Here is a 26,545-nt window from a genome sequence, read left to right on the forward strand (position 1 = left end):
CATCAGGGATTTTCAATGCATTGACCTTCCTTTATGCTTGATCTCCCTAGAATACAAGTGTTTTTTAAGTTATAAAATACATATAAAATTTACCATCGTAACCATTTTTAACCATAAGTTTAATGGTTCAGTATATTCACGTGTTGTGGAATACAAGGTGCTTTTTTTTTTCGGCCATGCAGTGTGGCTTGTGGGCTCTTAGTTCCCAAAGCAGGGATCGAACCCAGGCCTTCGGCAGTGAACACATGGAGTCCTAACCACTGGACCACCAGGAAATTCCAACAAGCATTTTTTTAAACAAGCAATTACATAGCGCTTTCTATGTGCCAAGCCCTGTTCTAAGCCCTTTACAAGTACATTAAATTCATTTAATTGTTATAATCTGCCAAATAGCCCTCTGCGGTAGGTACAGTAATCGTCCTCATCTCACAAATGAGGACAAAGGGGTACAGAGAGGTTAGATAACTGCCGGGCTGGCGAGCGCTGAGTGAGGGGCAGAGCGACATGCCCCAGCTTGCAGGAGCTGTGGTCTCATCCAGCCAGAGGAGACGGCAAGTCCCAGGTCCACTGGGGCCCACTGCCCGTGGTGGGGATTGGGAGGGTTGGCCAGGAGCACCCCTGGGAGGCCCAGATTTTAGGGGGTTCCCCTGGGGCTGAACCTGACTTGGTCTGGTCTACAGGGTCTGTAATGGTGAAATCCCCTCTGAACCGGGAGCTGGTTGCCACCTATGAGGTCACTCTCTCTGTGATTGACAATGCCAGCGACCTACCAGAGCGCTCCGTCAGTGTGCCAAATGGTAAGGCCTCTCCCACATGGTCCCATAGAGAGGCAGGCCTGGTCCTGGGGGCGAGCAGCAGACCGGCTACAGGGGTTGCCAGCAGTCAGGCTGCATGAGGAGGGGTGGCGGCCGGGGAAGGTGGCAGCTACAGCGAGGCCGGGAGTGGCCCTGTGTCCCTGCTGTTAGGCAGAGCTCAACAGTGGCGGATCCAGAAGCCCAGAGATGTGTGTCTTGAACTCTAAGCCTCAGAGTAGGAAGGAGGCATGGTAGACGCTGGAAGGGGACTGAGGAAAGGATGGGTTGATAGAGACTTAGGTCGGAATCCCATTGTCAGAACTGGTAACCAGGGTATAGCTGGGATGTGAGACAGGACCTTCAGATCTGCTAAGAAGCCACATGGTCAGGCCAGAGGCAGCAAAGAGCAAGGCAAATCTGTGAAGCCACAGACACCACAGCGGAGAAGAGAAGGGCATGCAGGCTGCCTTCTGTGGCTGGGCACAGGCTGTTCTGCCTGCAGCATGAGCCAGGAGGGGCTGCTAGAGGCACTGAATATTGCCAAGCAGGGAGCGTGGAGGGGGATTTATGGATGGCGTGGCCTCTGCCATGAGGCAGAGACAGCTGGAGTCGGGGAGATACTGGCTGGGGCTTGGCAGATACTAGCTGCTTATCTTTATAGCCCAGAAGCCCTAGTTTTCAGGAAGGGTGGACCTAGTCATCTGCTACTTGTCCCAGGCTCAGAGAACAAAGGGCCCAGGCTGGTTATACAGAGGGAACAAGTCAGAGGGAAACAAAAGGTCGAATCATGGAAAAGGGTCTTACAGATCATCCGAGTTCTGTCTCCTGGGACAAGTTAGGAAACTGCACAACAGTGATGGCCAGGGCTTCCACCAAGGTTACCAGTCAGTTGGCAGAACCCAAGCCCCTCTCGCTATGGAAGAGTGAGTGACCTGACCAGAGTCAGCGGGCACAGACCACTACCCAAGGCTAGGGCCGAGCTTCAGGGAGCCCCGGGAGGTCTGTAAGATGCTGCCGTCCTCTCCGGGCTCGGCTGAGACTTAGGAAGGCCTGACCCAGCCACACCAGGCCTCTCATGCCACTCTCACCTGCTACCTCCACCCCAGCCAAACTGACGGTCAACATCCTGGACGTCAATGACAACACACCCCAGTTCAAGCCCTTCGGGATCACCTACTACACAGAGCGGATCCTGGAGGGGGCCACCCCAGGCACCACGCTCATCGCTGTGGCAGCTGTGGATCCCGACAAGGGTCTCAATGGGCTGATCACCTATTCCCTGCTGAACCTGATGCCCCCGGGCTATGTCCAGCTGGAAGACTCCTCGGCAGGTAGGTGGGAAGGTCTGCCAGAGGAAGTCTGGGGAATATCTGTCTGTGTCTGCTTAGCCTCCCAGAGGGGCCAGGATCACTTCTCACCCTCCAGTTGAGGTCCCACCATGACCCCTCAGCGGGCGGGACCAGGGCCGACATGGTTAACATTCTAGTCACTCCTACACGCCTGGTCTGGAAGCGTGGATGGGGTGCCTCGCTCCCGCTTAGAACGGAAGCCCTTTCAGCATCTGCTGGAACCTGGAATAATCCCTCACCCTCTCTACCACTCAAGCTCCACAATTCGTATCACTCAGGGGACAAGTAGGCCAAGAGAAGTGTCCAAGAGGAGGTCCTCGACTTGTTTTTGTACATCCCCCCCCAACTTTTTTTAACGATTCCCTTTTTCTTTTTTTGACTGCACTGGGTCTTGGTTGGTGTACATGGGCTTTCTCCAGTTGCAGGGCATGGGCTCAGTAGTTGCAGTGCTAAGGCTTCTCATTGCAGTGGCTTTCTTTAGGGCACAGGCCCTAAGTATGCCTCAGTAGCTGTGGTGCATAGGCTCAGTTGCTCCACAGCATATGGAATCTTAACAGACCCATATCCCCTGCCTTCGGCAGGGATTCAACCCATATCCCCTGCATAGGCAGGCGATTTCTTAACCACTGGACCATCAGGGAAGTCCCTTTCTGCCTTGTGAAAAGCTTTCTTGCCCTTCCAGTGAGGAGAAGAGCTAGACACCAGTTCTTCTCGGCCCTCTGGCCAGCCGCTGGGCAGTGACGCCTAGCCACCCTTCTCCCTCAGTGGACCCCTTGTGCTCATCCTCAGAGCCCCAGATCCTTCTCTTCCCACTTCAGAGAGCTTCCACGAGTGAGGGGTGGCCAGGATGGCGGTGAGAGTCTCTGTGTCTTAGGGAAGGTCATTGCCAACCGGACAGTGGACTATGAGGAAGTGCACTGGCTCAACTTCACCGTGAGGGCCTCAGACAATGGGTCCCCACCCCGGGCAGCTGAGATCCCTGTCTACCTGGAGATTGTGGACATCAATGACAACAACCCCATCTTTGACCAGCTGTCCTACCAGGTGGGTGACCAGGCCTGCACACTGGGTCTGGGACCCATGCCCATTCCTTGGGACCTTTGGGCATCTTCTATTCCCACCCTGGCGGCCTTCAAGTCCCGTGGGAATGACCATCCATGAGTAGCTTGATGCTCTGGGCTGTCTGCATCAGTGAGTTTCTTGGGCAAGGGCAGAGACTCTAGACTGACCATGGCCCATGCTTTCTCTCTGCCCACTGGGCTCCAGGAAGCTGTCTTTGAGGATGTTCCTGTGGGCACAGTCATCCTGACGGTCACTGCTACTGATGCTGACTCAGGCAACTTCGCCCTCATTGAGTATAGCCTTGTGGATGGTGAGGGCAAGTTTGCCATCAGCCCCACCACAGTAAGTGGGCAATGGAGGGCCTGGGTTTGGGGAATGGGAAGTGGGAAGGGCCCAGGGTCATAGGCTGAGAAGCCACCAAAAGTATTGCAGTCACCCCTCTGTTTCTGGGTCCTGCCACCTGGGCATCTTTAGCCTCAGAGGTCTTCCAGTCAAGTTGGCAAGCACTGTTCTCAGAGTCCCAGATATCCTTAGACTGCAGCCTTTCTGTCCCAGTAGACCTGGAAGGAAGTAGGGCAGTCTTTTGGAAGTTGCCTCTTGTGGGACAGAATCTGAGATTTGTCTTCACCAGACTAGAAGACTTGATTCAAGTCCATGAGTCTGCTTTTTCGAAACTGCCCAAGAGAGGCATAGGAAGCTCTGTAGACAGTGAGCACAGTAGCTGAGCACCTACTGTATACATGGCCCTACTCTCAGTGCTGGGAGAGGGAAGAAGTGCCCACCACTCAGCCCTCGTGTTCCCATGAGTCTCAGACTTGTGGGAATGCAGAAGCTCAAGATTTTGAATGTCGGCAAATTGGTTCAAATGTGCCGTTTCAGTACAAGGAGGGAGGGAGAGAGCCTTGTGGCCTGGGGCTGGCTGGCCAGGCAGAGCCTTCCCCACTTGTGAGGCTGAAGCTGGACTTTCCCTCCCGCTGCCCGCCCACATCCCCCTGCGCTCTGCCCTTTCAGCCGGGTTTCTCTCCCTCCTCTCGGTGTGAACAATAAGACATACTCCCAGCCTGGCGCTATGACTGTGAATACTTGTGGGGCATTACCTGGTACCTGGCCAGGTAGTGAGCTCCAGCCTGGGCTGTTTATCCCACCTCCAGGTAGACTCTGGAGTGGTGAAGGCAAGAAGAGCCACTAGGACAAGAGCGCCACGGGGCCGGGGCTGGTGTCTCTTCAGTGCTGTATCTCCAGAGCCCTGAACAGTGTCGGCACTTAGCAGATGCTCAATAAATATCTGCCGAACTGATGAAGGACCTGACTCCACCCTCCCCCTCCTAGGGTGACATCTACGTGCTGTCCTCTCTGGACCGGGAGAAGAAGGACCACTATATCCTGACTGCCTTGGCCAAAGACAACCCTGGGGATGTGGCCAGCAACCGTCGAGAAAATTCGGTGCAGGTGAGGGACCTTGGTGTGGACACTAAGGATGTGGTTGTGGAGGCAGCAGGCAAAGCCTTTACAGGATGGGTGCTGCAGGGCAGAAGCAGGGCCGCCTTGGCCCCTGAGAGCTGTGGTGGCGGGAGGGAGAAGCAGGAGCATCGCCGGGGTTCACAGTGGCTGTGGCTTAGGGAGACAGGGGCTCTGCAGGAGAAACTGCCGTGTCAGAGCCCTACTAAGGCAGCTAAACATACATGCAAGTAAGAGTCAGTTTCTCAGTCATTTCCAACTCTGTGATCCCATGGACTGTAGCCTGCCAAGCTCCTCTATCCATGGGATTCTCCAGGCAACAATACTGGAGTGGGTTGCCATTTCCTCCTCCAGGGGATCTACTGACCCAGAAATCAAACCCAGGTCTCCTGCATTGCAGACAAATTCGTTACCATCTGAGCCATTAGGGAAGCCCACACATACCTGGGTGTAAACCAGATAAAGCCTGGGCTCTACATGGCCCAGTGTCTCCATGGTGTCCCATTGAAAGAAACACAGTCCAGCAACCAAACATAATTATAAAGCATTTATATTTATTTAATGTCTCAGAGAACATGAATGAGGAATCGAATTCATAACCCCATTCCCAGGCCAGGTCTAGCGTCCACACAGTTGCTCTGGGGAGGCCAGCATCCCACCTTCGCTCTGTCCCCATTTCGACCCAGAGTCCTCCTCAAGACTCTGCTTTCTTTTCTTTCTCTCTGTTCTTTCTGGCCTTTCCAGTCCTGTCTTTCTGTATTCAGTTCTTCCACTTCTCAGTAGTAACCTAACCATCCAAAGAAAAGTCTCCTGAAAGGTGGGGAGATAAGAAGCTGGGTTGGCAAAGAAAAATTCTCCTTAGCAGATAGGGGGCAGGGCTGGGAGCACTCACACATCCCGTCGTTCTCGCCTGTCACTTAGGCAGGCGCTGTGGTGGGGAGAACACAGTATGTGCAGTCAGGAGTCTACAGTAGCTGAGCGCACTGCGTGTAACCTCTCTGAGCCTCTGCTGTCAGCAGTGCAGGGAAAGGGAGGCAGGGACAGCCCTGGGGAGGCCTCCCTCCCAGAGGGGCGCTGAGTCAAGGAGACGGGAGGTAGAAAAGTGCTCTGTGCACTGAAAGGGGTTCTTGGTGTCAAGGCTGTGAAGAGCTCTGATACAAGTGCAGTCAGGCAGGGCCACAGCAGCCAGGGGGGAAAAAAAGGCCTCCTGGTGTAGCTAGAGGACCTGCCTGGGCTGTGGGGTCAGCAGACAGAGCCAAGTCCCAGGCCAGACACAAACACCAGGCAAGAGGGGCCCTCAGGAGTGTAGGCAGCACAGTCCCGCATTAAGGTCCAGAGATCAGAGGCAGATGTGTGGGGCCACTGTAGGAAGGGACGAAGGACAGAGTAGAAGGTGGGTGGGCAGGGGTCCCCGCTGCAGGACCCAGACACCAGACCACCTGGTAACCACAGTGCCAGCTGCTGAGCATTTATTCAGGCCAGGCACTGCGCATGCACCGTCACAGGCGCACCTCACAAGCCCTGAGAGGTAAGATCTTCTTGTCCCCAATATACACGTAAGAAAACCAAGGCTCAAGGGCTTAAGGAAATATTTTGAGGTCAGACTGAACAGTGGGCACTGTCCACCCCAGCTTACTCTTGTCTCACCGGGTCACCTGAAGCAGACCCCACTACGCTCCTGACCTTTGACCACAACCCCCCTCCAGGTGGTGATCCAGGTGCTAGACGTCAACGACTGCCGGCCACAGTTCTCCAAGCTCCAGTTCAGCACGAGCGTGTACGAGAATGAGCCAGCAGGCACCTCTGTCATCACCATGATGGCCACCGACCAGGACGAGGGCTCCAATGCGGAGTTGGCCTACTCACTTGAGGGCCCTGGCGTGGGTACGTAGCCTGCTCCCCGCTCCCAGGATGCTTTAGGGGCTGCAGCCCCAGGCCAGGTAGAAGGTTGGGGGTGGAGGAGGGATGGGAAGGGTATCTCAGCCAGACCCATGCCCTGCTTTCCTACCCCACCTGCCAGAGGCCTTCCACGTGGACATGGACTCGGGCCTGGTGACCACAAAGCGGCCACTGCAGTCCTACGAGAGGTTCAGCCTGACCGTAGTGGCCACAGACGGCGGGCAGCCCCCGCTCTGGGGCACCACCATGCTCCTGGTGGAGGTCATCGACGTCAATGACAACCGCCCCGTCTTTGTGCGCCCACCCAATGGCACTGTCCTCCACATCAGAGAGGTACTGCTGTCCCCGGGGCCTCCTGCCACCTGCACCCCTTCCTGGATCCAGTCTACTTCTGTATTCTGCAGTCATTCTGCAGCCTGAGGCTGAAGGGGCCCCCACTGCGAAAGCAGGGAAACTGAGGCCAGAGTAGGGAGCCAGCCAGCTCAGTGCCACACAGGGCAGAGCTGAACAGCGGTTAGTAAGAAGGGCTGTGCCAGCCAAAGCTCTTGGACCCACATCTGACTCTCTCACTTACCAGCCAGATGACCTTGAGCAAGTGACTTCTCTGAGTCTTTTTTTTTTTTTCCGTCTGCAAAGTGGGACTAATAATAGTAGGTGTCCCATCTCTCGCTCCTAAATGTCTGCCAAGGACAGTTTCCCCACAGGCCACTTCCCCCATACTTGTCTCAAAATAAACATGCAGCCCCTCCTGTCTGTCTCTTGTTCCTGCTGATACCAGTGTTTGAGACAGCCTGGGACCTGAGGATGATCATCAAAATAAGAAACAAGGGGAAGTGGCTGAGTGTGTGTTTCCAATTCTTCTTTCATGCCTTATTCTCAAATGTCTTATAAAGATAGGGAAGGACTCCTGCCCTTCCCCTCCTTCTTCTCAGCACCAAAGCCCAAAATGCTGCTTGAAAGAATACTTGGGGTGTCTCCCACTTGTTCTTTTCTCCCGAAATGAAAATGAGCCAGTGGGCTCAGCATCTCTCCACATCTCAGAATGTTAGTGTTAAGTCCTCGCTGTCACTCTGTTTCATTTGAGGCCCCACACGATGAATTTCTCCCAGGGCTGAGCTCTAGGAAACACTACACCTTTACCTTGTGATTTTTTTTTAACCTGTGTCTACTGCAGTGATACAGTGACCCTCTTTTCTTTGTTCACTAGAGAGCTCAGAGTGGTCAGCCCACCTTGATTGATGTACATGTTCGTGTACACACCTTCCCTCCTATCCCTCTGTTTCCATCTTCCTGCCAATCATTTTTTTCTCTATTCTGATTTTTTTAACCCATTCACCCTTATTATAGTTTATACATTCTTGTCCACTGCCTCAAATCTTCTTTACAGAACGAGGCAGTGTATAAATTAATAATAATCTAGTTCTTTGTAACTTCCCTGGTGGCTCGGACGGTAAAGAATCCGCCTGCAATGCAGGAGACCCAGGTTCGATCCCTGGGTGCGGAAGATCCCCTGGAGAAGGAAATGGCAACCCACTCCAGTATTCTTGCCTAGAAAATCCCATGGACAGAGGAGCCTGGTGGACTACAGTTCATGGACTCACGAAGAGTCAGACACAACTGAGCGACTAAGCATGGTTCTTTTCCACACCAAAGGGCCCCTTTTACTAAGTTTGGTTTTTTTTCCCTTCAAGGGGTCCATATTTGAAAGATTCATGTTTCTCGAACAACCAGCATTTGTTAAGTAATTACCTCTGTCATCCCACTTTCAATCTATTAGAGGTAACTGCCAGTTGGAGTTTCTGATTGTCGTGATCAATGAGATAAAACAGTGAAATCATGCTGAGCTGATGCTTTTTTAACTGAAAGCCAAAATCTTGTTCTTTTTCTTGTGCCCTTGGCAACCTTTTCATGGGCCAATGTTGATGTCTGTTAGGTTTTTTGATAGCTCAGACTTAAGGGACTTGGGAGCCTGAGGGTCGGAGAAGAGAAGTGGCCAGGTCACAGAGTGAATTAGTAACAGACTTGAACCCAAATGTCTAATCTCTAGCCACCAAATCACCCTCCCTGCATGCCCTCCCCATTTTCAGGGACCCCATTGGATGGATGTGTTCTTTGGGGATACCTAGAGCTCCTGTGATTGGGGTAGTAGGCCTAGAAACAGAGGGTGGTTCTCAGGGTCTTCTAAACCTCAGCATGCAGTGGGATGGAGGGATGGGATAGCCCTGGAAGGGCGGTCACCCCAAGTCTGGAACATGGTGGATCCAAGGCTGGACTGTCCGTAGGCAGTGGCCTTGGCTGGGGTTGGGGGTGAAGGAACATTCTAGCAAGTGCTCAGACTCCAGGAGAGTCCAGCTAAGCAGACAGGCATTTCCTAGGAATGCTGAAAGGTGGCAAGGATGTTCTGCTCTGGGAGCTGGGATTCTCTCAGGATGCCTCTTTCTGTACCCCCTGCAGGAGATCCCACTGCGTTCCAACGTGTACGAGGTCTACGCCACGGACAAGGATGAGGGCCTCAATGGGGCCGTGCGCTACAGCTTCCTGAAGACAACAGGCAACCGGGACTGGGAGTACTTCACCATCGACCCAATCAGCGGCCTCATCCAGACCGCGCAGCGCCTGGACCGGGAGAAGCAGGCAGTGTACAGCGTAAGGGGGCGGGGCCCGGGGCGGGGGCGGGGCCGGGGCCGGGGCCGGCCGAGAAAGAGACTTTCTTATGGGCGCAGGACCGCTAGTCCCCACCTAGAATGTCTGCGAGGGTAGTGACTTGTCCTCCGGGGATGCCTGCCTGGGGCCCTTCGTCCGCTCTGACGGCACTTCTCCTCCCCCAGCTCATCCTGGTGGCCAGTGACTTGGGCCAGCCGGTGCCTTATGAGACCATGCAGCCGCTGCAGGTGGCTCTGGAGGACATCGACGACAACGAACCCCTCTTCGTGAGGCCGCCAGTGAGCCTACCCCTCCCCTGTGCCGGTCACACCACACACTGTCCACACTGTGCTGTAGACACACGTGGACACTTGGAAACTGCCCGGCACTTCACAGAACAAATATTGTCTGAACAGCTACTATGTCAAGGCACTACCCAGCAGTCAAAATGCAGACAGAAATGCCTGACTCCTGGAGCTGACGTTCCCGTGTCTGCATACACGCTCACAAAAGGAGCCTGAAAGTCAGTTCTGCTCTAGTGAGCTGGGGCTGAGCCTCTTCGTGTGGACTCAGACTCTCTAACTTGGCAGTTTTCTCATCTTGTGTGCACACAGGGCGTGATGTTTCCTGGAGACTCCATGTATGTGTGTGTGTGAGAGTGTGTATGTGTGCACATGCAGCCCCCCTTGTTCAAACACCCATCAGGTCCTAGGAGACCTTGGAGAATGTGCCCAGCCAGCCCTGCCCTCCTGGAGGAAGTCGTGGGTGACACTCCCTCAGGGCAGAGCAGGGGTCTCTCCAGCCCAACGCTTGCTCCCTTAAGGTTACAGCAGTTTCTCTAGGCCTGGGCAGGAAATTCCCTCAGCACCCACGAAGGCACTGCCCAGTGCCCTCTGGCAGGAGCAGAGGCTCAGGCCTTCCCTTGGCGTCCCATGACCTCCCTCTCCCTCTGCAGAAAGGCAGCCCCCAGTACCAGTTGCTGACGGTGCCCGAGCACTCACCACGTGGCACCCTTGTGGGCAATGTGACAGGCGCTGTGGATGCAGACGAGGGCTCCAACGCCATCGTGTACTACTTCATCGCAGGTGGGGCCTGGCAGGGTGGTGCCTCCCTACGCTGGGGCTGGAAATGACCCACATGTGCCCCCTCCCGGCCCCTCATGCTGTGCCACGGTCCCCTTCAGTCGGCAATGAAGAGAAGAACTTCCAGCTGCAGCCCGACGGGCGTCTGCTGGTGCTGAGGGACCTGGACAGGGAGCGCGAAGCCGTCTTCTCCTTCATCGTCAAGGCCTCAAGCAATCGCAGCTGGACACCTCCCCGCAGGCCCTCCCCAGCCCTTGACCTGGTCACTGACCTCACTCTGCAGGAAGTGCGTGTCGTGCTGGAGGACATCAACGATCAGCCGCCACGCTTCACCAAGGCTGAGTACACTGCAGGTGCAGGGACCAGAGCCTGGGCCTGGGGTGTGGCGTGGCCTCTCCTCTGCCGCTTACACTCGTCTGCCTATTCCTGCAGGAGTGGCCACCGACGCCAAAGTGGGCTCAGAGTTGATCCAGGTGCTGGCCCTGGACGCAGACATTGGCAACAACAGCCTTGTCTTCTATAGCATCCTGGCCATCCACTACTTCCAGGCCCTGGCCAATGACTCTGAGGACGTGGGCCAGGTCTTCACAATGGGTAGGGGCTCCAGCCACTTCATGGAGTATAGGTCTGAACAAAATAGGGTCTATGGGGGTCCCACAAGGTATAAGTGGCCAGTCAGCCACATCAGTCCTTCTGTTGACCCATCTGGCCATCCACCTATCCATCTCTGTATCTACCCACCCACTTTCTTCTCTTCTTCCCATCTCCTCATCCATCCATCTGTCCACCCATGCATCCATTCATTCATCTGCCCATCCATCTCCCCATTCTCCTTTCCATATATCCTCCTCTTTCCACTTGTGCACCTCACCCTCCCCTGTGTCAGGCATTGTACTAGGTAGGCACTGGGGAGCCAGAATTCAAAAAGCACACTTCACCCTAAAAGTATGCATGGTTGCTTGTGCATCTGCCTGTGTGGAGAGCTGAGCATCTCTGGGTTAGGTTCTAGAAGGTGTCCCAGTGGGTGTCCCAATCTAACCTCCAGCCACTTCCCTGCCCTTCACTGCCCACAGCAATCAATTCAGGTTCTTTGGCCTGGCTTTCTAGACCCATCAGCTCTTCCTTCTAATCCCGCTTGCTGGTTCCACAGCCCTTATTTTACCCTTACGGGCACGGGTCCCACTCAGGCTGAACTACTCACTATTCCTTCAGCCTGCTTCACACCATCCTCCCCGGGCCTTGGATCCCTTTGTGTTCACTTCCTGTAACACCATCCTGACCTTCATCTCCGCCTTCAGAATGCTCCCCTCACCACCCTCTAAAGTCTGGTTCACGTGCCGCCACCTCCAGCCACACCACCAGACAACCATCGCTTTGTCCTCCAACTTCCCACTGCTCTTAAACTAATAAGCAGCTTGCTACAGGTCACAAAGCTACAAAGTGGCGGATGTTGAACCCAGATCTAAGTCTCTGAATCCAGTCTTTTAAGAGAAGACTGTGCCATACCACCGCCGGTCATCTCTCTGCTGTGGTTGTGAAATTCCAAGGCGCATGTGTTACATGTGAGAAACAGACACGGGGGGTGCTCAGAAGTGCTCCGCAGCCTCCCAGCGTGGGATGGCAGGGTCCAGCTTGTCATCCTTGGGCCAGTGCAGCCCAAGTTGTATTTTTAGTATGCCACATGTTTAAATAAAACTTAGAATTCTCTAGTGGAGAAGGCGAAGGCACCCCACTCCAGTACTCTTGCCTGGAAAATCCCATGGACAGAGGGGCTTGGTGGGCTGCAGTCCATGGGGTCACTAGGAGTCGGACACGACTGAGCGACTTCACTTTATTTTTTCACTTTCATGCATTGGAGAAGGAAATGGCAACCCGCTCCAGTGTTCTTGCCTGGAGAATCCCAGGGACGGGGGAGCCTGGTGGGCTGCCATCTTTGGGGTCGCACAGAGTCGGACACGACTGAAGCGACTTAGCAGCAGCAGCAGCAGCAGAATTCTCTAGAGAAAGTGCACCAGCCATGGGCTCTCCCTGCAGGGAGTGTGGATGGCATCCTGCGCACCTTCGACCTCTTCATGGCCTACAGCCCTGGTTACTTTGTGGTGGACATCATGGCCCGGGACCTGGCTGGCCACAATGACACAGCTGTCATCGGCATCTACATCCTGAGGGACGACCAGCGGGTCAAGATTGTCATTAACGAGATCCCCGACCGCGTGCGTGGCTTTGAGGAGGAGTTCATCCGCCTGCTGTCCAACATCACCGGTGCTATCGTCAACACCGATGACGTTCAGGTACCCTGAGGAACCTGCCCTGGGTCTAGGGGCACTGGAGCAAGAAGAGGGGCCAGGACAGGGACAGAGCAGTGCAGAGATCGGGGTGCATGAAAGGGATCAGTCACTTCTTAGCTGCCTGAGCATGGTCCTTCCATGTCTCTGGGCGTCAGTTTCCTCCTCTATAAAATGGGGCTGATAACTGTCTGGCCCAGTGCAGTTCAGTGGTCAGCCTTGAAGTTGACCCTTGGGGGGCATTCAGTAGTGCTGGGGTTTTGGCAGGGCAGGAGGGGCTGCTGGAAGAGGCCTGCCCCTCCCACGCCTTGTCCTGCCACGCCTCCCATGATGCCCTTCTCACCCAGTTCCACGTGGACAAGAAGGGCCGGGTGAACTTCGCACAGACGGAGCTGCTCATCCACGTGGTGAACCGCGACACCAACCACATCCTGGATGTGGACCGGTGGGTGTGCATCTGTGCTCAGCTGTCTGTCTGTCTGCCCCCTGCCCTGGAGTTGGGTCTGTCAGCCTTCCCTGACCCTGGAGTTGGGGAGCAGGGTAACACCATCATGGCTGCTGTAATGGGGGGCTCTCACCCAGGGGTGGGCAGGGCAGGTAGAGAGAAGGTGTGTGAACAGAGAGATCTACCCTGAGCCTTACTCTTCCCATGCGTGAAATGGGACTATTACAGCAATTGTGAGGATCAAATAGGATCTTATGTGAAGGGATGGTGAAGCTGTAAGATACAAGGTTATCTGAGCTGAGGGGGCCTGAACCTCCCAAGGCTTGGTGGGGGGGTGAATTTGGGGGCAGACTGGCCTGAGTGGGACGAGCTCTTGAGGAATGGCTGAGGCCTCTGCCCCCTCGCCCAGGGTGATCCAGATGATCGACGAAAACAAGGAGCAACTGAGGAATCTGTTCCGGAACTACAATGTCCTGGACGTGCAGCCCGCCATCTCTGTCCGCCCGCCCGATGACATGTCTGCCCTGCAGGTACCCCTGGTGACACCCACCCCCCCAGGCCCCGTGCTGCCCTGGGTGCTCCCACCCACTCAGGCCCGGCCCTGCTCCCCTAGATGGCGATCATTGTCCTGGCCATTCTCCTCTTCCTGGCTGCCATGCTCTTCATCCTCATGAACTGGTACTACAGGACCGTGTGAGTGACCCCTACTGCCCTGCCCTGAGACAGGCTGACTGCGGACAGTCACGGAGGCAGGCAGGGCCATTAGGCCCTAAGGTGCCAGTCCAGCCCCAGCCTCCTTCACCAGCCCCTCTGCTTCTTTCTAGACACAAGAGGAAGCTCAAAGCCATCGTGGCTGGCTCCGCAGGTAAGACAGGGCTGTGATGGGTGGGGAGATTGGAGGGGCCCCTGAGGCCCTAGAGTGACCGCCAGGGCCTCACAGGGCTGGCTCAGGCCCAGCTCCCCAGCCCCAGCAGGGTGTACCCCTCTACCCCACACCCCAACCCTTCTCCTACAGGGAATCGTGGCTTCATTGACATCATGGACATGCCCAACACCAACAAGTATTCCTTCGATGGGTGAGTGGGGTCCCTGAACCCTGCTGGGTGCACTGTAGGGAGACACACCCTGGACCAAGCTGGGGTAAAGTCCCTACTGCCTCTCAGGCCCTGAGGGCATCATGGACTGGCTGAAACCTGGGGTGTGGGTGCCCCCTGCTGGCCCAAACACCCTCTCTCCACCCTGACTTGGGCTCCCCAACCTGATTGGGCTGCAAGTTCCAGGGAGACATCGGTTTTGGGCACCAGGTGCAAGGGGCGGCCTCCGCACCAAAGCTGATCCAGATGGGGACTTGTCCTGGTTCTTGTGGGATCTTTGAGGGGAGGATCACCCACAGGTGCCACAGGCAAGGGGCGTTTTTTACCACCCTCAACCCCCAGTCCTGTGCCAGGTACGGCCAAAGAAACAGTGGGGGCCTGTTTCCCTCAAAGGCATCAGAAGTGTCTGTCCACTCCAGCCTTCCTTTCTCAGCCTTCCCCCAACCCCACTCCATCTGCAGGGCCAACCCTGTGTGGCTGGATCCTTTCTGCCGAAACCTGGAGCTGGCCGCCCAGGCTGAGCACGAGGATGACCTGCCGGAGAACCTGAGTGAGGTCGCTGACCTGTGGAACAGCCCCACCCGCACCCATGTGAGCCTGGGCCAGAGCGGGCGGGGACAGCCATGCGGGACATGCACGTGTGTACACGTGTGTGCCTGTGTGTACACGTGTGTGCCTGTGTGTACACGTGTGTGCGCGCCGTCTACCTCTGCTCCAGCCAACACCTCCTCTCCCCAGGGAACTTTCGGGCGTGAACCAGCAGCGGTCAAGCCTGACGATGACCGGTACCTGCGGGCTGCTATCCAGGAGTATGATAACATTGCCAAGCTGGGCCAGATCATCCGGGAAGGGCCCATCAAGGTGAGTTGTCCTGGCAGGCTCCTGCACCCAGACCCCTGGCTGGGCTTGGACTTACTCCAGAGGATGCAGGGACAGGGGAGGGTCCTGGGAAACAGCTTCCTCCACCTCTAGGGCCTCAGCTAGACCTGCCCTCTGGGGGGCCAGAACAGAGAGTGGCCCTGGGCTGATGAGCTGCTTCAGCCTGAGTGGCCTCAAGGCCAGGACTCCAGCGACATGGGTCTGGCTGGCCGCTGTCAGCAGGCTCTGCTCCCACCCTCTACCCTAGGATCAGATCCCCAGAGTCACCTTCCATTACCCTCACCTGTTAGGGGAGAGTGGGGGGTGGGGCAGGAAGGGGAGGGCCTTGGTGGGGGTTAACCCTCTCCCTCCCCCAGGGCTCGCTGCTGAAGGTGGTCCTGGAGGATTACCTGCGGCTCAAAAAGCTCTTTGCACAGCGGATGGTGCAAAAAGCCTCCTCCAGCCACTCCTCCATCTCCGAGGTAGCGGGTGGGCCGGGAGCTGTGTGCTGTGCCCCAGCCCTGGGGGTGCTCTCTCCCTCTCCCTCTCTCATCCTCCTCCGAGTCTCTGAGATGCAGCCGGGACCCAGGACTGCAGTGGGTGGAGGTCCAGAGAGTCAGTTGGGCTCTGCTCTCTGGACTCTGCAGTGGGCTTTCTCAGGGATGGGTGGGTGCTGAGGCAGTGTTTCTCAGAACTGAGAAACCCCCAAGAAGGTATCTTTGACAGATCATGTCATTTTTAGAAACTGACTGCAGTGCCGCGTCAATCACTTTAAACAGTCAGACTTTATCTAAAAAATTCAGATCTCCAGCTGGGCCAATATTCCCCACTGCCATAGATGAAAACTGAAAAGCTCCACACAGGACAGAAGCACCATTCTTGAGACTCTGCTCGACCTTATCAGTCCCCTCCAGCTTCCACTGTGGACACTTCCCACCTGCCACAGTGAGAGCTGATCCTGCTTGAGGCCAGCCCGGTAGCAAGTCCAGGTTCCACAGTTGCAGTCACGGGATCTTCGTAGATCTGAGTGAATACAGGAACTTACACAGATTCTCATAGGAACCCCATGCTCTGCAGAAACACACCTGTAACACCAGACGTATCTATGGTTCTCCTTTGTACCCAGTTTGAGCAACACGGTCATAGGCTGCGCAGGCTTCTGAGACCCAAGCCCGGGGTTCCTTGTGTGCAGTAAGGAGAAAACAAGCCCGTAGCAGGTGGGACTCTGGGGCCATTGACCTGCGCAGGGGCAGGCCCTGAGCATGTGGGGGTCCTGGCCTCTTGCAGCTGATCCAGACCGAGCTGGAAGAGGAGCCAGGGGAGCGCAGCCCCGGCCAGGGCAGCCTGCGTTTCTGCCACAAGCCGCCTACCGAGCTCAGAGGGCCAGACGGGATCCATGTGATGCACGGGAGCACGGGCACGCTGCTGGCCACTGACCTCAACAGCCTGCCCGAGGATGACCAGAAGGGCCTGGGCCGCTCGCTGGAGACGCTGACAACGGCCGAGGCCAGCGCCTTTGAGCGCAACGCCCGCACAGAGTCTGCCAAATCCACACCCCTGCATAAGCTTCGAGACGTGATCATGGAGAGCCCCCTGGAGATCACGGAGCTGTGACTCGATGGGGGGAGCCCACCTGGTATGAGCAGCCCAGCCCCTCCAGGCGCCAGAGCAGGGGCAGGACCTCCGGGGTGCGGGCCCCTCCGGGGGCAGCTCTGGGCACACAACCTGGGGCTGGCCCAGCAACAGGGCCTGCCTCAGCTGCCCAGATTCCACTTCTGCCAGACGCTCATTCAGCATCTGATCTCTACCTTCATAAAAGTTATTTTTCTAAGAAAACCAAACAAATGGTAAGCATCTAGGGACGAGGTAAGGAGGGTCACCGAGACTCCAGGAGTCTGAGGTCCAACTCAGCCCAGGCTGAGCTGAAAGAGGCCAAGCCGGCCCTGTCCCCCCAACCCTAGCCCACTGCACGGGAGCCCAGGGCAGGCATGCCCGGCCTGGCCTTGACTCTTGGACTCCAGCTCAAGCCCCAACACATTTCTGCCACAGCCCTGACTGGACATGCAGGTGGGGCAGTGAGTCCTTCCTGTCTCGCCACACGGACACAGTCAATGTCAGCAAAGAGCACCCGCTCCATTTCACTGGCTTCCCAGACGTTCCCGGCTCAGAGAGAGAAAACGACTGATGTTCCCCTTGGGTTCTGAATGTAGAATGTTCGTGTGTATCCCCCTTTTAAACTAAGTTATTCCCTCAATATTTTACCCTCGGTTTTGTTCACTTGGTATGCACTGAACGTCTCTGGAATGGTCTGAATTTTAAAAAGAAAAGCAACTCATAAGGAACCAGCATGTCACTCTGGTAAACTTACCTGTGGGGCTGGGCTGGGGCAGGGGGGCGGTGGGGGTGAGCACGGGCCAGAGCTGGACCCATCTTCGGGGGCACTCCCTGACCACTGGCTGCCACGGAGAACGAGAGATGGGACTTCATTCCTGTGGCCAAATGGGGCCTGAGGACTGCTGGGCACTTACAGCTCACAGCCTCAAGAGCCCTTCAGAAGCCAAACTCTTCTGGCTGAGGTATCACACACACTCAGGCTGTGGTTGACAGACTTTATTGTTAAATCACAGAAATTCTAGTGCAAAACAAACCAAAAAATCATTAAGTTCATTTAATAGCAACCGCATGTCTTGCTCTCTCCTGGCAACCGGAAGTGGAACAGAAGCAGCCAAACAGGAGAGAAGAAGGCAGGGCGGCAGCCGAGGCCCTGGGACGGCACACCCAGCAGACCTTTTCTACCTGGAAGCCAGAGGCTTAGGAGCTTGCCATCCACATTTACTGGCAGGTCAAAAAGAACATCTACAAGAGGGAGGTCGGAGGGGAGGGGCCGTCCTGCCCAGAGCGGTGCTGGCGCTGGGCACCAGGGTGGGCACGAGCAGGCAGGAGGCGCCACGAGGGCCCACACACACGCACACAGGCAGCCACAGGCCCTCCACAGAGAGCTAGCAGGGCGCGTTCAGCTGAACTGGTTTTTTCCCCTCCCACCCAGAACCACAGAACTCCAAAACCACATCCATCAGAAAAGACAAGAAAGCCGAACTGAAGGTTGACCCAGGGGTAGCGAGCCCGCCCCCCCACCCCCCAGCTCTGTTACAGTGAGAACCGCATTGTTTAAAAAGCCTCATTATTCTAAGTCTCCCATCTGTCATATAAAACTGCCTTTGTTTTGCAGTCAGCAGGCCCGCAAAAGGGGGTGGTGACTCGACTCCTTCGTTAGAGCAGGCAGAGGCCCCAGCACCCAAAGCCCAGCCAGGAGGACGGGCCACCTCCGTCCGGAGGCTCCGGCTCACGTCCCAGCCAGAGCCCCCTCTCCTCCACATAACCACACGCAGGGACAGACTCGGGACAGACTCAGAAGACCTCCAGTGTACGCGTGTCGGCATCTGTCTAGCAGAGAAAGGGACACGAAAGCAACGACGTCAGCATGCCACTGACAGCAACGCCACAAAGAGGGGGAGAAGAAAGGGACTGAGGGAGAGGGGGTCCTATTTCTATAACAAAGTCAACAGATGTGTGTTCGTTCCCCCAGACACACGAGCAGGAAAAGACGCTGCAGCTTCTCCAGGACGGAACGTGCCCCTAGTTCCACACGTGACGCCTGCAGTGCTCGACGGCCTGACAGGAGAGAGGGGACAGTTTAGTCTGCAGGTGACACGCTCCACCGCTCGCCCCTTAGCACATGAGCCTGCACCCAGAAAGAGGACCCGACACCCTGGCCCAGCTCAGCCGGAGGGCACACATGCTGAAAACCCAGGCCATTATCTCCCTTAAACCCAGGCATAGTATGTGGTGGGGTTCTAAGACTCGTAAGGCAAGAGTCCAGAGCAGTGGGTGAACAGCGCCCCTGCAGGTAGGGCCAGGACCCCTCCCTCTGATTGTAGAGAGGGCCCCAAGGCAAAACTCCTCAGCTAACACTCAGCTGCTCATACCAGCTCAGAACTGGCCCAAGTACCCAGGAAAGCGGGGGATCCCACTCCACCATGGACTGTGCTGCAGGGCAGAGTACTGGGGCAAAGGGCTGGAGGTGGGGGGGCCTCACACCCTCAACACTGGCTCACTGAAAGAATCCCCACAAGGAAGAGAAAGTTGCGCAAAGAAACACCAGGTAACAGAAGTTGAGACACACGTCTCCACCCAGGAAAGCAGCACAGGTCACCCAGGAGTGGCCGCCCAGCTGGGAGCCAGCGCCCAGGGTGGCTCGAGAAGAGCTCTGCCAGGCCCTGGTGAAGAACCAGGCCAGGCTCCAGTCAGGGCAAGAGGGAGCCAAGGGACAAGAGGCCTTGTGCAAGAATCCAACAGGCCTTGTGCAATCCCTCGGGTGACTGACTTCCTATGAACCTGACCCTGTCACAAGGGAACCAAAGGCAGAAGCAAGAAAGCAGGAGCAAAGTACACTGGAGAACATCCCCTGCCACCCAGCACCCCTGAGACGAGAGCGCAGGGAGCCCTGCTTTTGCTGGTGACCACACGCCCCCATCCTAACCCGAAGACAAAGAGAGCTGAGCCTCCCTCTCCTCGGCGTCACACACTCCACCAGAGCACAGGCATGGGCCTGGCAGGCGGGCCCACAGAGCAGTCACTCACGTTGCACAGGGCTGCCGACTCCATGTTCTGGCACCAGTAGCTCGGGCCCCAGACACACTTCTCAGCTCCCAAAAGCGGCTTGTGGGCTGCTGGGCAGGCTCCAATCTTCTATATGGTCAAGAGGAGCAGAAAGTATTAGGTCTGCTCACCTAACCCTTTTCAAAACTGAGATTATCAGCTGCTAGAAGCAGCTAGAATCAGAGCTCTAATAAGCACTTTCCCAAAAAGGCAAGGTTGCTCGGTAAAGTGGTGGGGCCTGGAAGCCTGGTTCTCTCATACACTGTCCCCAGACTCTGCCTCCAGCCCCAGATCTGAGAGGAACCCTTCCAGGGTCCACACAGCACTCCCCTGCCAGGCGGCACGACCCAGGAAACTACCAGCCTAGCACACGGCTTACCAAGCACACGAAGGAAGGGTCCATCACCTCCACCAGGATTTCTATCAGCACTGGCTCATACTCCGTCACAAACTGGTCACACTGTCAGAGAAACAGCAGCGCGGTCTGGGTGAGTGCAAGCAGCGCGCGGGCAGACAAGGCGGGTGCTCGACAGGCTCTTCTGCCAGAACTCCTGGCCCTGCCAGCCTCCCTGCCCAGGTGAACTACCGACCCACACCTGCTCATTTTCCTCCCGGTGGCTCCACTGGGGCCAACAGGGCACCTCTAAGAAAATCCCAGTGGACTCCACGCCAGAGGCAGAAATGGCAAACTTCACCCAGAGGCACAGTCGATGAGTGCCCAGCGCCTACACTCCCCGAGCAGGTGCTGACACTTGGGCCGAAAGCAGCCCACGGCATACCTGCTTCCGGTACTGGTCCGGCAGGAAGCTGCAGCCTTTCTCGAGGGCAGCCAGGATCTGCTCCTTGGTGCTGTTCTTCTCCAGGTTCCGGTCCAAATAGCCCACCAGCTTCTTGCACACCTCGCAGAAGCCACCGTCCTTCCTCGGCATCACACGGACTACACGAGAGAGCCCAGGCTCAGAGGCGGCGAGGCCCCGCCTCACCCAGGAGGGGCCAGCCAGCCCCAACCACCCCGGAGCTCACCCGTCGCTGCCGGCAGCCCCCGGCTGGAGCAGAGGTGGAGCATGCTGCACACCAGCTCGGGGCTCGCCTCGTCCAGAAGGATAGACAGGATGGAGCTGCCGTAGGTGTCCACCACCTCCTGGCACTGCTCAGCTAAGGATGTGGGCAGCTTCGAGCACACTTTGTCCAGCGCGTGAAGTATTTCTTCCTGAGACACGAGAGAGGCTCAGTGAGAAGGTGGGAGGCCGCATGGGGGTGAAGAGACTCTGAAAATGCTGATGGGACCAGGAAACCAGCCAACAAGCAAGGTGCTGTCCCCCAAAGGTTAGAGCTCAGAGCAGGGCAGGTGCCTCCTCCAGCCCCAGCCCAGAGGGACCTGCTGGTGGGGAGTGGGTGTTCCAACCTCCAGGCTGCTGTCCCTCACCCGCCAGGGCCAAGCCCAGGTCTTCTGCTGGTCCTCCCACGAGGCTGTTCTGGCTCCAGGGCCAGGAGAGCTGTCCCTCTGCCACGGCAGACGCCCCCAGATCCACGTACCTCCGTCCTGTTGTTGTCAATCAGCTTGGCCACCTCCTTCACCACAAACTCGCACACCTCGCAGTAAATGTCAGCCTTTGCAGGGGCTGGGTCCTTCTGTTAAAAGGGCAGGAGAAGAACACTGCCACCAAGAGCCTCGCCTCGCCCCCTGGTCCTGCTCCTCTAAAAGGGGGCCGAGGCCAGGATGGGCTAGTGTCACCCAGAAGCCACTTTCTGCTGCTTTCCAAACAGGGCGGGGCTTCTTCCTCGTGTCTGAGCCCTGGGCCCTGCAATTCCTGTACAGTGGGAAACCTGGCCCTTTCCCTAATGCTCCACCTCCCACCCAAAACTAGGACGAGAAGCAGTAACTGTCCCCCAACCCTAGAGAGCTGTCCATTCAACATCTGTTTGGTTCCAGTCACCTCATCATTCAGCATTCATTCTGGGGAGATGAAGGAGGCAGTAGAACAGAGGACCCAGTATTTTACTATTTAGAAGACAGTTTTAAACCCATCTGAGATCGTCTCCTGACTTTCAAGTCTCAGCACCTGAGATTGCTTTCCTAGAGCCTATCTTTGATAAAACAATGCTGAACAGAACTTTCCATGACAACCTTCTCTAGTTGTACCATCCAGTACAGCAGCCACTGGCCATGTGTGTCTACAGAGCACCTGAAATGTGGCCAGCGTAACCAAGGAACTGAATTTTGTTTTTAATTTTAAGTACCACACACGTCTAAGGGTACAAGCTATACTTCTCCACTTTGGCCACTAATGCAGTCAGCGAGATGGGCCACAGCCTCTGAGCATATGGACTGGGCAGGAGCGGGAAGGGCAGTCAGACACCTAACCCATGCGTGGTCCACACAGGGCATATGCTGAGAAGCTTGCAGGAAGAAACAAGACCACTAAAGGTCAAGCAACACTAACATGGAAAGTTCCAGAACAAGAAGTGCACATGCGTGCCAGGTGGTGAGACACCGCACGCCTGGGTGCTCCTTGAACACAAGGGTGATTCTGTTCACTGCTGACGAACTACTGTAGGCCTCAATCTCTAGAACACTACCTCACCCATAAGAAGTGCTGCTGCTGCTGCTAAGTCGCTTCAGTCGTGTCCGACTCTGCGACCCCAGAGACGGCAGCCCACCAGGCTCCCCCGTCCCTGGGATTCTCCAGGCAAGAACACTGAACAGAAGTCAATTATCGAAGGAAGGAGATCTTTACCAAGTGGAGGGTGCTCAGGAAACAACACAACACAAGCAGCAGCACCCAGAGACGCTCCTGCACAAACCCTGGGAGTGTTCTAGGAACATCGAGCTGGGACCCTGGCTACAGTGTGACGAAGGATGCGGGAGCGGCCACAGAAAGCGCATCAGGAAGATCTGGCTGGAGCCAGGCACTGGAAAGTGGCCTTGAAAGGTGTGTTAAAAACGCAGACTTGATCCCATGAGCACTAGGGAACGTAACTCGGGAAAGAAACATATGACAATGAGGGTGCTGCTTAGTTTAGGGGAATGCTGTAAACTAATGGTCCCCAACTCAAGTAACCTTAGAAACCGAGCAGGGAGCCACAGGCGTGTGTGCTGTGCAGGGCGGGCCATCATAAACCAGTGGCACCGGCTACCTTGATGGGCTCCACCAGCCCCAGGGCAGGGATGACGTTCTCTGAGACCACCTCAGCAGGCACCAGGGTCTTCATGGGCATCTCCTTCACCTCGTCACAGAAGCCGGCCAGCACACAGATCTCCTTGGGTTGCTGAAAAGAGCACAGAAGCAGCTGTTAAGAAGCAGGCACGCATTCCCCCCACACACCGTCCCACGCGCTACACACAAAGGTCACGGTGCTGGAGGAACATCCTAGACCCAGTGTCAAAGCTTGGTCAGGCGAAGACTCATGTTAAATCTAAGGGGCTTGTGCAAATACACATGTACCGAGGAGGCCATGCAAAGCTTTGAAGGGAGATCAGCAACCAAGGTCGCTCCAGCCAGGGAGCACCCAGAGAAGCACGACCCCTGACACCTTTCACCGGCAAGCGAATCCTCTCCAAGGCCACCTGGCCTGTTCTAGAACCTGTTTTCCTGTTAAGCTGGCTTGCTCTCAGGAGGAAGTAAGCTATATGTTCTTTCTGGAGGAAGAACCAAGCATGCCCATGACCTAACTAAGCCCCAGGTGTTACAAATAAAACCATACCGGATCTTTCGGTGGCAGGACCATTAAAAATGATGCATTACGGGGAAACGCTGACTTTTTATAAAATCACAGCCTGTGTTCATAATGGCACACACACAGCACACACCAAAGCCCAGTCTCCCCAAGTGATGAAGCTGTTCAAGTCAGAAGATCCACAGATTGATCCCCTTCCCCTCCAGACACCAAACCACAGAGAACTAGAGTCTGGACAACACCTTAACCATTTCACTATGAAGGTGGCCAAGAGCAAGTGAAGTATACATGCTGGGTATACTTTGTAAACAAACGCGCTCAGCAACTTGCTCTGGCCTGATGGCATCTGCCTCCCACCACCAAACCATAAAGCAGCGAGGAGAGGATTGTAGAAACAAGCCCTATTAATGGGAGAGAGCGAGCCCACTGCCATGGCTCATGGTATCCTATCTCTGACAGGCTTTAAGAATGGGGAAAAAAAATCAGAGAAGGGTTGCAGACAGAGCAAGCTTTTTAGAAAAAAGACCAAGATCAGGAGGTATGGATGCTTTGTCTCTGACCAGTTTTGCTATACTAACTCCTCGAGGACGCCTATGTGAAAATTCAGGTATTTCAACCAAGGTGTTCTCCTATTAGACTTCATAATACCTTTGAAAATCTTGAATTCTAGAACTAGAGGAGGGCAGTGCTCAGTACAACCCTGAAAGGGCACTGGTTCAGTAAGTCCAGTCGGGGGGCTCAGTCCCCAGGTTTTGCCACCAATGGCCTTGCTCTCAAGCTGTCTCATGTGGCTCCAGAACCCAAAGGACCCCATCACCCAGAGGAGGAGAAGCTATAATCAAGAGATTGTTTCCAATTCTCTGGATCCAACAGACAGGGGAACAGTCTGCTCGCTATTTGCAAATGACTCACTCATGCAGCAGAAGCATTTCCGGGCTGATGAGAAACATGACTGTGACATGCAATGCTCTCCCGAGGCCTGACAGAAACAAGGCGTCCCCCTGGACTCAGGCCTGCACTGCAGAAAGCAGTGGCCAGAGGCCACCCACGGTTCCCCACCCACTGGTGGCCTGCACGTGGCCGGCCACTCCCCCATCTGACCAGAGCATAAGGCTCTGCAGGCTTCATTTTCGGGTCCCCCTGCAGGGGAAACGAAACCCCTGACCCCTCCAGTGCTGAATCACACAGGAGAGATGTAGACTCTCCCCCTGCCAGCCGATTCGTTAACAGAGAGAGGGAGCCCACCTGTCACAATCATTCCTTGTATCTGTCAGAGCTGATATAAAAAAAGATGAGCAAAATAACTACAAGCAGCAGCAAACCACTACTACAAGCAAATCCCCATCACATACCTGATCCTGCTGTTGAACAAAAAAAAAAAAAAAAACAGGAAATTGGAGATGAAAATAAGAGAAAGGAAAGGACACAACAGTTAAGAAAAAATTGAAACAACAATAATCAAGCAGTTAACTAGGTGTAAAAACGTCTGTCACCGGAAGTTTAGGGGAAATGCCCTTTCAGGCATCTATCAGCAACCTTCCTTGAGCCTACTACTGCCTGCACATGGGGGCCTGAAAGCTGCTCTCCCTTCAAGGGTCAGACCACACTGTCCAGCCTGTCTGTGCACCGTCCCCTTGTCCCTGACAACGAATCGGAACCCTGAGCAGCAAGTCCCCGGAAAGCACCAGTTATGAAGGGCTCTCCTAGCTCAGAAGCCAAGCCCACCTCGCCTGCAAGGCTCTCGCCTCAGGCTGGTGATGAGCAGCCGGGAACAAGACACGGGGCTGCTCAAATCAGAGCACCGTCTTAGAACATCAAATACACCCAGAGAGGCCATGGAGCCCTGGCCCAGGTCTCAGGGCAGACTGCCCCCAGGTGGCCAAATGCCAGCCTGGAAGGCTGGTCTGACAATGCAGGCATGCCTCAGTTTGGTGAGCGTCACAGGTTACACAAATTGAAGGTTTGGGGCAACCTTGCTTCAAGCAAGTCTACTGACCCCCTCTGTTACATTTGCTCACTACATGTCTCTGTGTCATATTTTGGTAATTCTTGCAGTACTTCAAATTTTTTATCTTACTAGTTAAGGTGATCTGTGTGATCAATAATCTCTAATGTTACTACTATTAAAGGCTTCCGTGGTAGTATTTTTTAGCAATAAAGTATTTTTATTTAAGGTATATACATTGTTTCTTTAAACCTAATGCTACTGCATATTTCACAGAGTGTGGTACAAACGTAACTTTCATATGAAATTTCAAATGAAATTTTTTTGAAAGCCAAAATATCTGTTTGACTCACTTTATCCTGATCTGATTCGCTGTACTGCAGTGGTCCGAAACTAAACCTGTGGCGTCTTCGAGGCAAGCCCGCGCGCCAAAGCCTTGCCCTTTACTCAGCAATCCAGTCTTACTTACCATTCACCTATCTTGAGGGGAAAAAACAGGGATGTGCATGTCTATCTCTTTGGCTCTACGGATGTTCATCATACGGTTTATCCTAAGAGCAAACCTGAAAACAACCTCAACACCAGCCATAAGGAATTTTATCTGTACAGTGGAAATATTATGCAGCCATTTAGCAATTGTACATGCAGTATATTTAATGACCAAGACGAGTTTAGACAAAAATGCAAAAATACGGGTAATTATCCCTATTTCCAAATATGTCTATACAGCATGATTTTTAAAAATAATAAAAATATTTTGTTAGCTGTGACGAAGCACTTAACTAGACCATGCCACATCAAAGGCTTATTTTTTCCTGCTTTAGCAGCATGTCTTTGTATGCAAAAGCCCTTTGCCTTTAAACTATTTTTAGAACAAGGCAGGGTGTGAGTAATATTTCCACAAAAATTCTATTATGCCTGATGGAACCCCTGAGTGGTCAGATCAGGGCCAGAGAGTAACTCACTTAGGCGTTACAGCCCTAAGGTCTTAACTGCTCAATCCTACTATTACAGTGCAAATATGGGTATCACTATACTCCAATAAAACTACCAGGCCATGGCTTTCTGATCCCTGGTTAGAGAACAAACTTAAGAACTGTAGGCCAATCTCAACGCAGTTAGGAAGTCAGCATGACAGACAGAAAGCAGTATTAAATACAACCCACCCCTCACCCGCTGCGGATCAGATAGATCCTACGAGGCCAGGGCATCTTCCCTGTGTGAGGATGCCTTCAGACCACCCTGCTCTGTACCGTTCCCTGCATGGAGCTAGCTGGCTTCCCTCCACGCGATG

General features: G+C 54.9%; 2 protein-coding genes across 7 annotated transcripts in view; one reads left to right on the forward strand and one right to left on the reverse strand.

Moving 5' to 3' along the window:
- The window catches only part of CDH23 (cadherin related 23), a 460,382-nt gene extending 443,077 nt beyond the window's left edge, over positions 1 to 17,305 (forward strand). Inside the window, exons 12-34 of one of the 6 annotated variants that reach the window (XM_059882623.1) lie at positions 681 to 797; positions 1,901 to 2,125; positions 3,018 to 3,187; positions 3,410 to 3,547; positions 4,535 to 4,654; positions 6,370 to 6,547; positions 6,684 to 6,895; positions 9,017 to 9,208; positions 9,391 to 9,504; positions 10,161 to 10,290; positions 10,389 to 10,640; positions 10,720 to 10,881; positions 12,322 to 12,578; positions 12,920 to 13,017; positions 13,427 to 13,547; positions 13,631 to 13,710; positions 13,842 to 13,882; positions 14,033 to 14,093; positions 14,573 to 14,702; positions 14,850 to 14,972; positions 15,347 to 15,451; positions 16,096 to 16,160; positions 16,257 to 16,275. In XM_059882623.1, the coding sequence (XP_059738606.1) occupies positions 681 to 797; positions 1,901 to 2,125; positions 3,018 to 3,187; positions 3,410 to 3,547; positions 4,535 to 4,654; positions 6,370 to 6,547; positions 6,684 to 6,895; positions 9,017 to 9,208; positions 9,391 to 9,504; positions 10,161 to 10,290; positions 10,389 to 10,640; positions 10,720 to 10,881; positions 12,322 to 12,578; positions 12,920 to 13,017; positions 13,427 to 13,547; positions 13,631 to 13,710; positions 13,842 to 13,882; positions 14,033 to 14,093; positions 14,573 to 14,702; positions 14,850 to 14,972; positions 15,347 to 15,451; positions 16,096 to 16,160; positions 16,257 to 16,260 (3,095 nt within the window). In that variant the 3' untranslated portion in view covers positions 16,261 to 16,275. Of the gene's footprint in view, positions 1 to 680; positions 798 to 1,900; positions 2,126 to 3,017; positions 3,188 to 3,409; positions 3,548 to 4,534; positions 4,655 to 6,369; positions 6,548 to 6,683; positions 6,896 to 9,016; positions 9,209 to 9,390; positions 9,505 to 10,160; positions 10,291 to 10,388; positions 10,641 to 10,719; positions 10,882 to 12,321; positions 12,579 to 12,919; positions 13,018 to 13,426; positions 13,548 to 13,630; positions 13,711 to 13,841; positions 13,883 to 14,032; positions 14,094 to 14,572; positions 14,703 to 14,849; positions 14,973 to 15,346; positions 15,452 to 16,095 lie in introns of those variants that run through there. The other 5 variants (NM_001191206.3, XM_059882622.1, XM_059882621.1 and 2 more) reach the window with 5 other exon arrangements.
- Positions 17,306 to 18,546: 1,241 nt separating this feature from the next.
- The window catches only part of PSAP (prosaposin), a gene marked incomplete at its 5' end in the record, with an annotated part of 32,464 nt that continues 24,465 nt past the window's right edge, over positions 18,547 to 26,545 (reverse strand). The window contains 7 exon segments of the mRNA NM_174161.3: positions 18,547 to 18,641; positions 19,611 to 19,718; positions 20,008 to 20,088; positions 20,408 to 20,565; positions 20,652 to 20,838; positions 21,165 to 21,260; positions 22,767 to 22,898. Coding sequence (NP_776586.1) covers positions 18,606 to 18,641; positions 19,611 to 19,718; positions 20,008 to 20,088; positions 20,408 to 20,565; positions 20,652 to 20,838; positions 21,165 to 21,260; positions 22,767 to 22,898 — 798 coding nt within the window. The 3' untranslated portion in view covers positions 18,547 to 18,605.

The sequence above is a fragment of the Bos taurus genome, chromosome 28 (genome assembly GCF_002263795.3).
Source record: "Bos taurus isolate L1 Dominette 01449 registration number 42190680 breed Hereford chromosome 28, ARS-UCD2.0, whole genome shotgun sequence".
NCBI classification, from domain to species: Eukaryota; Metazoa; Chordata; class Mammalia; order Artiodactyla; family Bovidae; genus Bos; species Bos taurus.